General features: G+C 40.0%; 1 protein-coding gene across 3 annotated transcripts in view; it reads right to left on the bottom strand.

Moving 5' to 3' along the window:
* The window catches only part of KIAA0825 (KIAA0825 ortholog), a 195,318-nt gene that overhangs the window by 95,554 nt on the left and 83,241 nt on the right, over positions 1-16,523 (bottom strand). For all 3 annotated transcript variants that reach the window (XM_060280188.2, XM_060280190.2, XM_088652791.1), the window contains 2 exons: positions 12,691-12,846; positions 8,256-8,350 (listed from right to left, as the gene is read on the bottom strand). In XM_060280188.2, coding sequence (XP_060136171.2) covers positions 8,256-8,350; positions 12,691-12,846 — 251 coding nt within the window. The remainder of the gene's footprint in view (positions 1-8,255; positions 8,351-12,690; positions 12,847-16,523) is intronic.

The following is a 16,523-nucleotide window of genomic DNA, read 5'->3' as shown; positions in this document are numbered from 1 at the left end:
GTCCCCTTCTCCTTGTGCCCTCCATCTTTCCCAACATCAGGGTCTTTTCCAGGGAGTCTTCTCTTCTCATGAGGTGGCCAAAGTATTGGAGCCTCAGCTTCAGGATCTGTCCTTCCAGTGAGCACTCGGGGCTGATTTCCTTCAGAATGGATAGGTTTGATCTTCTTGCAGTCCATAGGATTCTCAAGAGTCTCCTCCAGCACCATAATTCAAAAGCATCAATTCTTCAGCAATCAGCCTTCTTTACGGTCCAGCTCTCACTTCCATACATCACTACTGGGAAAACCATCGCTTTAACTATACGGACCTTTGTTGGCAAGGTGAGGTCTCTGCTTTTTAAGATACTGTCTAGGTTCGTCATTGCTTTTCTCCCAAGAAGCAGACGTCTTTTAATTTCGTGACTGCTGTCACCATCTGCAGTGATCAAGGAGCCCAAGAAAGTAAAATCTCTCACTGCCTCCATTTCTTCCCCTTCTATTTGCCAGGAGGTGATGGGACCAGTAGCCATGATCTTGGTTTTTTTGATGTTGAGCTTCAGACCATATTTTGCGCTCTCCTCTTTCACCCTCATTAAAAGGTTCTTTAATCCATCCTCACTTTCTGCCATCAAGGTTGTGTCATCAGCATATCTGAGGTTGTTGATATATCTTCTGGCAATCTTAATTCCAGTTTGGGATTCATCCAGCCCAGCCTTTCACACGATGAATTCGGCATATAAGTTAAATAAGCAGGGAGACAATATACAACCTTGTCATACTCCTTTCCCAATTTTGAACCAATCAGTTGTTCCATATCCAGTTCTAACTGTAGCTTCTTGTCCCACATAGAGATTTCTCAGGAGACAGATGAGGTGATCAGGCACTCCCATTTCTTTAAGAACTTGCCATAGTTTGCTGTGGTCGACACAGTCAAAGGCTTTTGCATAGTCAATGAAGCAGAAGTAGACATTTTTCTGGAACTCTCTAGCTTTCTCCATAATCCAGCACATGTTTGCTATTTGGTCTCTGGTTCCTCTGCCCCTTCAAAATCCAGCTTGCACTTCTGGGAGTTCTTGGTCCACATACTGCCTAAGCCTGCCTTGTAGAATTTTAAGCATAACCTTGCTAGCGTATGAAATGAGTGCAATTGTGCGGTAGTTGGAGCATTCTTTGGCACTGCCCTTCTTTGGAATTGGGATGTAGACTGATCTTCTCCAATCCTCTGGCCATTGCTGAGTTTTCCAAACTTGCTGGCATATTGGGTGTAGCACCTTAACAGCATCATCTTTTAAAATTTTAAATAGTTCAGCCAGAATATCATCACTACCACTGGCCTTGTTATTAGCAGTGCTTTCTAAGGCCCATTTGACTTCACTCTCCAGGATGTCTGGCTGAAGGTCAGCAACCACACTACCTGGGGTGTATGAGACCTCCATATCTTTCTGGTATAATTCCTCTGTGTATCCTTGCCACCTCTTCTTGATGTCTTCTGCTTCTGTTAGGTCCTTTCCACTATTGTCCTTTATTATGGTAATCTTTGTACGAAATGTTCCTTTCACATCTCCAATTTTCTTGAAGAGATCTCTGGATTTCCCATTCTGTTGTTTTCCTCTATTTCTTTGCATTGCTCGTTTAAGAAGGCACTTTTGTCTCTCCTTGCTATTTTTTGGGAAATCTGCATTCAATTTCCTGTATCTTTCACTATCTCCCTCACATTTTGCTTGCCTTCTCTCCCCCACTATTTGTAAGGACTCATTGGACAGTTACTTTGCTTTCTTGCATTTCCTTTTCATTGGGATGATTTTCGTTGCTGCTTCCTGTATAATGTTATGAGCCACCATCCATCCTTCAGGCATTCTGTCCACCAAATCTAAATCCTTAAACCCGTTCCTCACTTCCACTGTGTATTCATAAGGGATTTGATTTAGATTGTGTCTTACTGGCCCAGTGGTTTTTCCTACTTTCTTCAGTTTAAGCTGGAATTTTGCTATAAGAAGCTGATGATCTGAGCCACAGACAGCTCCAGGTCTTGTTTTTGCTGACTGTATAGAGCTTCTCCATCTTTGGCTGCAGAGAATATAATCAATCTGATTTTGATGCTGCCCATCTGGTGATGTCCATGTATAGGGTCATCTCTTGTGTTGTTGGAAAAGAGTGTTTGTGATGACCAGCTTGTTCTCTTGACAGAACTCTATTAGCCTTTGCCCTGCTTCGTTTTGAACTCCAAGGCCAAACTTGCCAGTTATTTCTTTTATCTCTTGACTCCCTACTTTAGCATTCCAATCCCCTATAATGAGAAGAACATCCTTCTTTGGTGTCATTTCTAGAAGGTGTTGTAAGTCTTCATAGAATTGGTCAATTTCAGTTTCTTCAGCACTGGTAGTTGGTGCATAAACCTGGATTACTGTGATGTTAAAAGGTCTCTCTATCATTTTTGAGATTGCATCCCAGTATAGCTTTCGCCACTCTTTTGTTGACTACGAGTACGGGATTCTTGCCCACAGTAGTAGATATGATGGTCATCCAAACTGAATTCGCCCATTCCCATCCATTTTAGTTCACTGATGTCCAGGATGTCAATATTTATTCTTGCCATCTCATTTTTGACCACATCCAGCTTACCAAGGTTCATGGTTCTTACATTCCAGGTTCCTATGCAATATTTTTCTTTACAGCATTGAACTTTCCTTTTGCTTCCAGGCATATGCACAACTGAGCGACCTTTCGGCTTGCCCCAGCTGCTTCATCAGCTCTGAATCTACTTGTACTTGTCCTCTGCTCTTCCTCAGTAGCATGTTGGACGCCTTCCAACCTGAGGGGCTTATCTTCCAGCGTCATAACTTTTATATGCCAGTTGTCTTCGTCCATGGAGTTTTCTTGGCAGGGATACTGGAGTGGCTTGCCAGTTCCTGCTCCAGGTGGATCACGTTTAGTCAAAACTCTCCACTATGACCTGTCCATCTTGGGTGGCCCTACAAGCCATAGCTCATAGCTTCTCTGAGTTATTCAAGCCCCTTCACCACGACAATCCATGAAAGAGAGGCTGCTTCTTACATAGTCCCTAAATCTAAGGGTTATAGCTCATATGTACTAGGTAGAACTCAGAGCATGCTTCATACTGGGCTCCATGCACATACAACTTCTATAACCTTGTTCTTACAGCAATTGTCCACCTATTTTCTGCCAATATTAAAGTTCAGTAACATTACAAATTAAGCTTGTTATTTATTAAAATAAATATGTATTGTATCATTTTGAGAATTAAATCAACCAATTCCTAAATATACTGTATATCAATAGCCATTAAATCTGTGTAAAATGATGCAGTTATTCATTTACTGTAACCTACAGAAATGAAAATAGCCTCAAACAAATAAAAAACCCTGGAATTTTCCCTCCTTAAACTATAGCATTTTTCTAACTAAAAATGAGAGGAGATAAAGGCTTAATAAGAGTGTTTGTAAGACCACTTTGACGTACTGTGTGTTGGATATGACTTTCACAGTCTGCTGGCAGTTTGTAGGAAAGCTACCACACCTGTGACTCTGCTGTTGATTAATGAGTCTTTCAACTTATCGCTACCATCTGAAGAAGGGCCATGGCCTTTCCAAGCTTCACTGGTTCATTCGCTTTCAACTGCAGTCCTACCAAGATATCTCCTATACAGAAAACCACACCTGGTTAAAGCAAATGAAAACCTCAATATGTCATTTTCTAGACAACTAAAAAAAGGATGTAAAACTAGACAAAAGATGTATTCAAGCAACATGAATACAGTTTTGTCATAACCTGTCAATCTAAAGACTAATAAAAAAACCCTTTCCTCAGTGACATATTTCATATTGCAAACTTTTGGAATGACAATACTATGCTTCTTTGTTTCTGTAATGTGCAGGTCTTACAACAAGGGGCTTTGCCCACCGAAAACAACAGTTTGCTAATGCTATCTAGACAAATGGGCCATCTGAATATTTTCAGGAATATTTAATTCAAAGACCTGCTTCGCAGTCGCACTAAACCAAATCTTGGCTCCCAGAAACAAGCTTGTAGTCCCTTTGTTTCTCCCCAGTTCTTTCTGCTGTCACACCACACTAATCCCAGGTTTGACTTAGTGTTTAATCCAAACCAGGACTCATGGTTAAGGTCTCTCCTTATGAACCACAAGCTGTAACAAAGAACAAACCTTGGTTGCAGCTCATGATTAGTCTGAATAGTCCCATGTTTAGGAGGCATGCCAAGGCAAAGAGATTTGTCTTTCTGTTAAGGAACAGAACTACCATATTTCCCTCAATAAAAACACACAATGAAGTAATGAGCCAAAGATGTGGAGTTCTGCATCAGCAAAAAAATGAAACTTGCTTCTCAAACGTCAGAAGACGAAAGTCTACGAATGGCATTAGATAAGCTACACTTAGTTTTCTGAGTTACCAGTGATTTAATGCACTATGTAAATGGTCTGTTGTAAGGCTGGATCTCTAGTCATTAGAATTAATGTTTTTTCTGATAAGAAATATGCTTTACTGGTAAAAATCTAATAATGGCTCCATAATCAGTTTTATCACAGAAAAGTAAACACAAGCGTATACATGAACCACCACCACCACCACCCCCCAAAAAAATTTAGGGTAGTGCTGGACATCATGAAGCATGACCAACAAGGTCTTGGGAATGAACAATTTCCATCACTTAGGAGAGGCCAACACTGTGCTTTCTAAAGCTCAGATGGTTCAGTGCAGAAAAACTAGGGCTTAGACCAGAACAGAAGAGACCTCTAAGAAAGTGTTAGTTTTATATTGCATATTTTGATAAAATATTGTCATATGATTTAGTGACGGCAAACACTCCTTTGACTTTTAGCAGTTTGGAAAGTAATGGGGAAATGTTCTGAGAAGTCTGGGATGAACAAAAGCCTAATGGGAAGACATGTAAACACCCCACAAGGAAATCAGGATGAATGCTTATTGTCCTATAACCGGTGCTTTTTTCTGGGGGGAACGCAGGGGTATGCATACCCCTAAAGATTTTCTGAATCATTGTACTCTTGTCCTTTTACTGTATTTATTTTGCCCAATTTGAAGTATAAAATGGTGATTTTCATGAGTCAAAGTGAGAGTACCCCTAAACATTTTTTAGAAAAAAATCACTGCCTATAACTGTCCTATAAACAAATAAGAATGCTCAATAAAGACCAGATATATCCTAACCTGTGTGTAAATTTTGTGCAAGCAAATCAAGATGAATAATAAATAGGTCATCTGGAAGAGTCCTGAGTTACATTCAGGGGCCTTGGTGCACAAACATTCCAGTGGGTATTATAGCAAGAATTCAGCTTTGTATGGTTTCTGACATGCTAAATGAAGTGCCCATTCTCTGTCATGGCACCGTATCAGGTCCAGTAACCAGTAAATGCCCCAGTGAAATGATAGGGAGGTGCAATGAGGCTGAAGATAACTTTTCAGCTCTGAAGTAGTGGATGGACCTGAAGTAGACATAATGATTCAGAAATGTGAAGATGCCATCAGAAGTAGGGAAAAACACCATCAACAAGCACCGGGTGTTCAAGAAGGAACACCAACAGGATTTTATGTGCTCAGCACTTCAATGAAAATAAAAATGGTCTGCTGGGAATCACAAGTGGGCAGAGTGCATTGTGCTTAAATTCTGCTTGCAGGCTTCCTACAGTCATCTGCTGGAACAGAATGCTGGACTACATGGGCCATCCAGCAGGCTTGTCTTGTGTTCTTATTCATTTATAAACAAACAGTATAAAATTTTAAACTTGTTTATTTCAAAACAGGAGTGGATTTAATCCACATCAGATAATTTTTAAACTTTATTACTTCATGTCCATGGCAAATTTGGTTATTTTAATCCAAAGTGCATGTTTCAGTTTGTTTGTTTGTTTGTTTTTAGAAAACCTTAGCTTAACTGTTTCACCAATTTGCCCAAAATCTGGAAGGGTCTGGGATTGGCTTGTTATTCAGTTGAGAATGTTGATACTGGGAAAGTTCAATATTATCAGTTCCCACAGTTCTGAATTTGTCCCCATCTCTAATTTGAATTTGTTGGTTGTGACATGTAAGTCTCTTTTTAGTATATTCCTTAACCACTCTATTACTTTATAAGGCGGGTGGGCTGGGCTATGTAGCACCTCTTTTTTTCCCTACAAACAGATCAGACTCATCGCGAGTCACTTCATCATGCTATGCTAACACATCAGATGCCATAAAAAGGTACTTTTGCATGCTCAATTAAACCTGCTCATATATTGCTCAAATTCATGATAATAAAAGAGATTTTAAGCATGTTGATATAACAAGATTTTAGAACAGCATTTTCTGAATATATGGATAATCAACAACACAATAAACATTATAAATGTAAACATTTCCCCCATAAATAGCTCACCATATGGCTAACATTCACAACAGATGCTGTCTGTGTATCCACTAAAAATATACATAATTTATTCAGTTTTCCTCTGTGATAACTCTAAACAAGAAAAATATTTTACTTCATATTAGTTACACTCTAAAGTTCTACAGGTGACCTGGCTACAGTTTACAATTTTGAAACTACTGATTTCTGAAGGATACGTTACCATTTTTTCCAACAGCATCCATTGTAAATATACAGTGGTACTTCGGGTTAAGAACTTAATTCATTCTGGAGGTCCGTTCTTAACCTGAAATTGTTCTTAACCTGAGGTACCACTTTAGCTAATGGGGCCTCCCACTGCTGCTGCTGCGCCGCCGCCGCACGATTTCCATTCTCACACTGAAGCACAGTTCTTAACCCGAGGTACTATTTCTGGGTTAGCGGAGTCTGTAACCTGAAGCGTCTGTAACATGAAGCATCTGTAACCCAAGGTACCGTACCACTGCACTGTATAATACACAAGGCAACAGTTTTACTAAATGCCACACAATTCTCTGTAATCACCAGCAGAAACCTAGGACTTGAAAACACTTCTAATTCAGAACAGATGAAACTACCTGCTCAGCTCTCGCCTACTACATATCAAAACGGGGGACGTGCCGTGCTATTTCACAATTTCACAAACTGCAGTTTGAAAATCAGATCACATTTTACACATATTAGTTATGATTTCCAAGCTCGAGTTTTCAATAGCAATTCACATTTCAACTTAAAAGTCTTGCTTTAGTTATAAACCTCATGCTGTCTGAGGCTGGATTCACACAGCAGTTTATTCCATTTTCCCAATGTTTTCCTGTTGACTTCCACATTATGTTTGAGCTTTCACGTGATATTAAAGCCATTTCCGGAAACGTAGCAGAATGTGGCACAAATATAGCACTCATTTCTGTACCATTTGCAAATGGGTTGTTTTTTGCAGCCTTAAGCTCTCAAACAGAGATCAATGTACCATAGCCTTCACGTAAATGCCCTTAAACAGCTCATCTTAGTGAGTGCACTAGCTCATGCTTCTCTACAATACTATATATAATACAAAAATCTGCTTCATCACCATAAACAGAACTTGCAGCATTTATCACACCTTGACTCAACATAATTTTGGCGGCTTGTGTTAACATACTAAATGTAAATTAAGTGTTCTGCCCACAGTGGAACAATCACATTGTTTTATTACAAACAATCTCTTTATAAACATACTTAAACTACATTCATGTGAACTCATTCATGTGAGCTCATTTATGCACACCAACACCAGGAAAGAATATTATACACCGAAGATACTGATGCATACTGTACATTTTTTTGGTCTCCATAATATACTTTTCTGACTGTAATTTCTTATTGCACATAAGATACCATTGGATTGTCGGGCAATGTAGATAGATACGCTAAAAAGGGGTCCCTGAGTGGTCCTTGCACATAGATGTAAATGCCCTCTGTATAACCCTTTAGAACCCCTCCATGTTTATTTTCCCCACTGTTTGTTTGTTTAGTTTTGTATTCTATTCTATTGAGAGAGCCCCTTTTATGATAAGAAGACACCTTTACTTGTGGAAGGGGTGGGTATCCAATTTCTTGACACCCCCACCTTCCAACTTCAGCCCCCACAACACATTCCACAATATCACAGAGGGCCTGTGGCCTTCAGCAGCATCTTTTCAGAAGTTCACAAGGGACTTGCAAGAGGAAGACAGAAAAGCATCACCCCACAAGCAAAACTTCAAATTAAATCTTCAGGTAAGCAGTTTAAATGTTATTTGCAAAGTTGCTTTGCACAGAACACAAAACTTACAGAACTCAAGAGAAACTTTTCTCTCCCCCCCCCCAAAAAAGTATTACCTGTGCTCCAGTAGTGCCATGAAGGTCGTTCTATTTAGTCTGAAATAACTCAGCAGCAAATCTGACCAATCCCACTTGCACTCAGTAATGGTAGACTGTTGATATATAAGAAGAGGGTATTGTTAGTTATTAATCAGAGTTAATATGATCAGTAAATTAAAGCTCCAGCTGTGATAAACTAACTAAGGAGGGGGGTGGCTGAAACAAGGACTTAGACAGATAGCATCAATCATACCCAGGGAAGAAGGGTTTTATTCTAATAAGACAGCAATTAATTTATAAATCCATTTGGGGATGTAGCCATTATTTATATAAAGATAAATCAATTTTTGAGTAGCTATTCTTCCAACTGTTAACAGCATTTTGCCAAACCACTTACTCTGAAATCCTGATATCAGTTACAAAAGCAAAATAATTGTCAACTTTTTATGTAGTGTAGCAATTTACAGTTATTTATTTATTTATTTTACCATCAGCACAACCTTATCAACAAGAAACTCTCCATGTAACTGGAATTGGGAGTGAATGCTGTTTTATCATTAGTGTGATATTTTACTTATCTGCTGTTTTGTAAGACAGCCTAGTCACCAGATAACTGTCATAAATTTCTATAAATATAAACAGTGTCACTTGTTATACACAAGAAAGTATGACATACAAATCAAAAGTTGTGATTACATAACTTTAATCATACAGTATTATTAAATATAAAACTGCATGTAATTATGACATACTGGGTGGAGAGATGACTGGGAAAAATGCTTGTATAATGCAGAGGAACCTGGAAAAACACTGCACTGCACACAGCATCCCTTTCAATAAAGGCCACACTTGAGGAAGAGGACTAGGTTTGCTGCAACACAAGGTTATCCCCCAGTTGCAGCACTTTTCTCCATGCTGACAAATGTACCCATTCAGTTATATCAGGGTTTCCCAAACTTGGGTCTCCGGCTGTTTTTGGACTACAATTCCCATCATCCCTGACCATTAGTCCTGCTAGCTAGGGATTATGGCAATTGTAGTCCGAAAACAGCTGGAGACCCATGTTTGGGAAACCCTGGGAACTACAAGATACAACACTTCAAATACCAAAGTGAGTACACAGCCTCAGCAATTAATGAAATCCATGAGAGAGTCCCTTGGGATTGATTCACATAGGTCAACTACACCTGTTTTAGCAACAATGTGGTGGTACTATTATCTTTGTTTTGCTCTACTTCTCTTCTTTCCATAAAACAGATTTTGCTAGACCAGGGGTCAGAAAACTTTTCCATCAGGGGGCCATCTGTTTTAGCAAACTTTATAGGAACCTTTGGACATTCACTTGGGACGTTGTGTCAAAATTTGAACGCAATCGGTGAAGCGGTTTCGGAGAAAGTGGATAATAACCCACATGCCCAGTTTACATTATATATATATATATAGAGAGAGAGAGAGAGAGAGAGAGAGAGAGAGAGAGAGAGAGGGAGAGATGCATCTCTGGATTATTTGTGGGGCCTGCCTGGTGTTTTTACATGAGTAGAATGTGTGCTTTTATTTAAAACACATCTCTGGGTTATTTGTGGGGCATAGGAATTCGTTCATTATTCCCCCCCAAAAAATATATATATATATTCCAGCTCACCACATGGTCTGAGGGATGGTGGACCGGCCCACGGCTGAAAAAGGTTGCTGATCCCTGCTCTAGAACAGGTTTGCAGAAGGTCAAGTGCTTACATAGGGAGACGAATTTGCAAAAATCAATTCACTCCCTTCTGCCAGTGGGGCTACCCCATAAGCAAAGTTCAATTTACAGAGATGCAATCATTTTTAAAAGCCTGGGTGAGCAACAAATGCTCTGAACTTGTGTTTACATACCATTAAAGAGGATACAAAATGAATTGACTAGGGAATAGGGACATAGTTGAAGTATCACCATTGAAATGATCCTATAGCTATTTGCTACCTGCCCATAGCTACCAAGTTATCCCTTTTTTAAAGGGATTTTCCCTTATGCTGAATGGGCTTCCTCGCGAGAAAAGGGAAAACTTGGCAGCTATGTACCTGCCTCCCCACTCTGAATAGGGCTTCTTAAAGTCAAGTGGGTCCATATAGTTCTTTGCAATTTAAATTATTTTATGGTTGTATTTTATAATATTGATATATTAGGCTATTTTATATATCTTTGGATTGTCAATATAAAATAGAATAAAAACAAAAACTAATTAAATTTTTGATAGTTGTCCACAGGCTGATAATAAGATAGCATAGTAAAAGTTTCTGTAATCCAATTTAACTATTGCTTGTCACTTGCAGATTAATAGAGCATTGCAGTCCTGTCACACAGCAGTGAAATTCTGCCCTGAGTTGTCAGCATTTGAAGGTCTTGTGCTACTACAGTATTAATGGAGGAGGGAGCTGTAACAGACATGATAAAAATATTATCTGCATTACAAATTAACACCTAGTTTAATTTTTACTCCTTTATCTAAAACAAGCAATTCCTTTCTTTAGTATTGCTTAGCTAGAACCACATGGAATTTAAAGTCAAATTTCCAACTTAAGAGAAATTTACCTGAAGCCAATAGCTTAATTAGTTATGTGGACATGTTTTCATTAATGTGCTTATTATTTTTAAAAATTGAATTCCAATATGAAAGCATTGATTGATGGTTGAATGTTCACCTATAAATATTTTTGTAGCAATAGGGTGATTTTAGGAAATCTGGGGGGGAACCCCCCCCCAGGATTTTTTCTAGTTTTTTCTTTACATTGATAATATGGTGGAATTATTTCACAGCTGGTCCTCTTCCTTGAGAAATTCTGGTGAATCTGTTGGGAACTAACTGGGGAATACCAGTTAACCCTGAATTCCCATGTGTGTGGGAAACTGCAGAAGAAAAATGGCTGACTGGCTGAATTTAAAAAGCTTGGGGGGGGGGCTTGACTCACTCTCTAGCCAAAAGAGCCTCCAGTACAGCTGAAACAGAAATATGTGAAGTGCTTGCAAAGCGTGGGAAATATAGGTTGTTAGATCATAAAATGTTCCAGTATTAAGCATTCACAATTGTGCTTCCCTGGCTCCACCTCTCAGAGTTAATAGACCACAACCTTAAGTAAGTTTAAATGCTTTACTTACAGTAATCAGAGCTCTCATTCATGCATTATACAATGCTACAGCAGAAACAACACAGGCAATGTATTTTTGGTTACAGAATATACAGAAGCTAGTCTCAAATATGTGGTCAGAAGCCTCAGGCTCAAACATCTGGTCCATTACATTCAAAGAGGAGAGAGAGAGGAATAGGAAACTAGTCTTTCTGTCTCCCTCCCCAAAGGTAAGGGGGCATGACCTAGCCAAGCCTTCTAGAGCAATTTATGGTCCTTAAACCCTTCATTTACTAGCTAGCATAAACATGCATGGTTAGGTTTGACTGCAAAATCTCTCACAGAGTCAAAGTCATATAATACCTGTGATGACAACACATTCAGCCAATTAAATTTGGCTATGTGATTGAGGTAATATGAAAATAGAACCATGTTCTCAATGCAACTTCTATACCATTACAGGATCTTTGAAAGGAGCCAAATGTAACCCTAATCCAAAAAGATCAACCCACATGTGGTTAGATAAGTTTGTGCATGAAACCCCTTCCAGACTAAGCCCCTAGTATGCAAAAGAGCATGTTAAGGCTGTTAGCTATCAGGCAAGCTAGTGGTTGCATCTCAGTCTGCATTTAACGACAAGCTTAGATTAGAGTTAAGAAACTCAGTAGTTATATGGCTTGATGGGATCTTTTTGGCTCCCCAGGACACTTGACCTCTTGGGATAAAAGCTGCCATACTGCAGAGCAGAAAAGATAATACAGTCGTACCTCGAGTTACAAACGCCTCAGGTTACAAACGCCTCAGGTTACAAACTCCGCTAACCTGGAAGAGTCACCTCGAGGGGGGGGGCTTGTCACAGTAGGAGGGGGAGGCACCCGTTACGCTTCCCCAGCCTGACTCATCTCTTCCTCTCTGCCACAGACTCTCTCAGCTCACTAAGCCCTTTTACTTCTTCAGCTTCTGACATCTATTCCCAGCCTTCTCCCTCTTCTTCCTCTGACCACTCACCACCATCACCACTGCCCAGACTCTGAGCCTTCTTCTCTTGGTGGTTCCCCAGCTGGTTCCTCCCACCATTCCTCTATGTCCAAACAGTCCGTGACATACAGCAACAGTTCTTTATTTTTGGAGCTCACTGATAAGTTGCAGAGGGGGCATATATAAAGGGGGAAAGTAGGCCCTATACTATTTGGGAAGTGGAAATTATTAGATATTGTCCATATATTTTTATCACAACATCACAGCTATCAATAACCATCTGACTGGATTTTCATTTTTCTTGGTAGCAATTACTTCATGCAATATTTTATCTCAACTGGAAGTTAAAATAGTTAAAATAATCACTAACCTTTTCTAACACATTAGTGCAATACAGGCAGTGCACCTGGAAAGGGTCAAAACCAGGATGCTGTTCTTTGATTCTGAATGTCATGTTTAAAGTTCTAATGCTTGACATGTTTTCTTCAGAAGATTCCTCATAAGACAGCTGTTCATTCAAATATTCCTTTAAAAAAGAAGCCAATATTGATATAAATTGTGCTAATTTTGGCATTCTGTTTCTCCCCCCCCCAATCTTTTAGATGTAGTAGCCATTTTGTGTTATTCCTTGCCCTGGTAGCCATTTTGTTACTGGTGCCCATACGACATCCTTAAAATTCAGAATGTACCAACTGGTCCCCAAATGTGGGGATTCACTGAATAGTGTTTGAAAGTCAGATTACATATCATATATATTACAACACATATATGTAACATACAGATTCATGCAATAATGTAGGTTCTTCTACTCTTAAAATATTAAATGTTTCAAAGAGACCCATTTCATAATTTGAACTAAACATCTGGTGGTTCAACTGATATGTTTTTGATAGAATGCTATTTTTTAGATTAATTATTTGTGGCATACACTCTGTTTTCCTTATGTCCATTGTGGTAGTGTTGTTGTTGTTTAGTCGTGTCTGACTCTTTGTGACCCCAGGGACTAGAGCACGCCAGGCACTCCTGTCTTCCACTGCCTCCTGCAGTTTGGTCAGACTCATGTTGGTGGCTTCGAGAATACTGTACAACCATCTCATCCTCTGTCATCCCCTTCTCCTTGTGCCCTCCATCTTTCCCAACATCAGGGTCTTTTCCAGGGAGTCTTCTCTTCTCATGAGGTGGCCAAAGTATTGGAGTCTCAGCTTCACGATCTGTCCTTCCAGTGAGCACTCAGGGCTGATTTCCTTCAGAATGGATAGGTTTGATCTTCTTGCAGTCCATGGGACTCTCAAGAGTCTTCTCCAGCACCATAATTCAAAAGCATCAATTCTTCGGCAGTCAGCCTTCTTTATGGTCCAGCTCTCACTTCCATACATCACTACTGGGAAAACCATAGCTTTAACTATAAGGACCTTTCTTGGCAAGGGGATGTCTCTACTACAATGTCTATTGTAGTAACACTCAAATAGAAATAACCTCATAGTTCCTTCCTCTGCCTAGGTGGAAGACAAAATGGACCAAGACCTCACTGTTTGCAAGCTATGCACAGACCCCTGCTCTGGAAATAGCTAATGTAGCTCCCTTGCTATGGGATGTAGAACTTCCTAGTGATGAGTGAGTTGGTCATAATCAGTCCCCTCAGGGACACAAGCAGGGAAAACAGAGAATGGCCTCACTGGAATAACAAAGGAGACTCAGAGAATGGGCTCTTCCAGATTTCCTTTTGTGCTGCACTTTCCAGGTACAGGCCTGTGTTTTCCAGGTCTGTGTCCAAGCAGTTTTGTTTTTGTTTTATGGTCCCACCACTTTCCCTGGGAAAATCCACTGTTTACCACTGAATCAGAACAAATGGCAATCCACGAAAAACCTGAATGGCATTTATTCCAATTCAGTGTTAAATGGCATTTTTTTCTGGGAAAACCACTCAGACCTGGAAAGTGCTGACCTATGCCTGGAAGGCACAGCACAAAAGGAAGTCTGAATGAGACCTAAGAAGGGGCCATTATATGTCTTCCAAGAAACCCATATGGGCAGTAAAGTCAGAAAAACCTGAGAGGCCAACCTCTTGCCATTTAGGCAAGAAGCATGATGACATTTTCCTCAAGCCAATTGAGAAGTTCCCTTCTCAGCTCTTCTGTTCTTCCACATGTCACTTCTCAGCTAAGTCTGTTCGCTCCCTTTTCAGGCGGGCGGCTTTTCAGGTGGGCCCCAGGACTCCTTGCCAAACCAACCTATCACAGGCCGAATTGTATTCTTGCTGTCAAATGGGCCAATGGCAGCAGGAGTTAGGGGGCGTTCCTCTGGGCATGGGACCAACCGACCAATTGTGGCCCTTGGCACCATGCCCAGGGAAGTTTAAATGCCCAGCTGGCAGGGCCTTTTCGGCTTTCTCTCACTGCATTGGTTCTCCCACTTACCCTCCCTCAGATTAGGGTTTTCATGGAAGCTTTGACCTTGCTATGGACAATATTGGCCGCCTAATTTTTAAGGGGCTGGGCAGGAATTTTTCTCACTTGGAAAATTGGCATCGCCAGTTGGGTAGATAGGCATTGGGTAAGCCTAATCTTGGTTGGAGGGGAGGTTGTAGCCTCCGCCTGCCCCTCCACGGGTAAGGGTATCCTGTTAAAAGAATCCAGAAGTACTGTAGCAGCTTCTGTCTGATGCCCAGACGGGGGCTAGGGTCATTCCTCCAACAGGAACCGCCTGGGGGATGCCCCAATTTGATGTAGATCATAAGGCGCCCCCCCCCCCCACTGGCTTCAGCCTTAGATACACTCCAAGCGGACAGGCAGGAGTGACATATGCAGTTGGTTACCACAATGCCTATGGCTAAACCTCACATCTGTAACCAATAAAGTTGTGGCCTTATTTGATCCCAAATATCCTGTGTGTTGTGTAGTTATTTACATCTTAGGGAACAGGGTAGTCACGGCGTCTCAATACACAACTGATACTGCTGTAAGGATAATCATACCAGGGCAGCCTTACCCTACTGGGTGCCCTGAAGATGTTTTATATTACCACTCTTTTCAGACTCAGCCAGCAAAACTCCACTGGCTAGGGTTGGTGGAGTACAAAACACTTGGGAGACTACCAGATTGGGAAATGCTCTACTTTGGCTTTGGTTACTTTAACTTTAATGCAGATAACAAGCATCAAGAACAATCTGCCACTGTTTTTAGGACTTCACATCAAACACGGGTACATTGTTAGAAGGGGGCCATGCTTTTGCATTTCCCCCAGGGTAAGCATTGGAGTATGATAGCAAAAATGTCCAAAACAAACTTTCTGGCTCTGAAACAACACTGAGGGGATAAGTAAGATTGTGGGTGCTCATAATAAAAAAATAATGATCACATTTAAAATTAGCCTGTACTTTTATTCTGCCTATATTCTCCAAATCAAAATTGGACATGACAAGCTTGTATGACAGCAAAAGGCAAATTCTACTTTTTCCAGCTGTTCAAGTGATTAACAAAGTGAGAATTATTTTGATTAATCCATGCTTCATATTTTAACCTTTGATGGCCATTAGGGTTAGGGAACTGAAGCAAACAGCAAACATAATCTAAAGATAGCAAATGTTTCCATTAGCAGGTCATAGTTGTATTGGTCAATTGTAAAATTATGCATATTAATTTGAAGCATCAGACAGAGTCAGCCCACAACTGTAAGCATTGACAGTGTTATGTAGGTATGGGTTTTCTTAGTAAACAAAGAAAATGGCATCCAAAGGCTGATCAGGAAGAGCAGGAGCTTTATGTACTTCTGGTTCTGCAGGTGCGTTTTCAACATTAGTAACATTAGTGCTCATACATTGGTAAAATAATCTTCACTGATTCCAGGTTGGTAGTGTAAAATAGGGCATTTACTTTGAAAATGTTTTAAATTTAGTCTACATGTTCTATATGTACAAATTCATGTTTGACTTCTCTTTTCATAAATTACTGGAAATTAGTTATTACTTTTCATTCTGTTTTATAAAAAGTAAAAAGTGGCTTATTTCGCAATACTATTAATTTATTAATATTTTAACTGCTAACATATCCCTGTCGTCTGTGAAATACAACTCAGAAAAAAAGCCAATGAAGCATGCCACAGTTCAAGTACATAAATAAAAGGAATATAATTTCCTCTAAAGTAACCTTTTCTAAATAGATGCAAGAAAAGCTTAAACTGAACAGTCTAAGACAGTGCGATATT

Source organism: Zootoca vivipara, chromosome 10 (genome assembly GCF_965207765.1).
Source record: "Zootoca vivipara chromosome 10, rZooViv2.hap1.1, whole genome shotgun sequence".
Lineage (NCBI taxonomy): Eukaryota > Metazoa > Chordata > Lepidosauria > Squamata > Lacertidae > Zootoca > Zootoca vivipara.
Note: the sequence above shows the minus strand (reverse complement) of the source record. Positions and strands in the feature narration are given on the sequence as shown.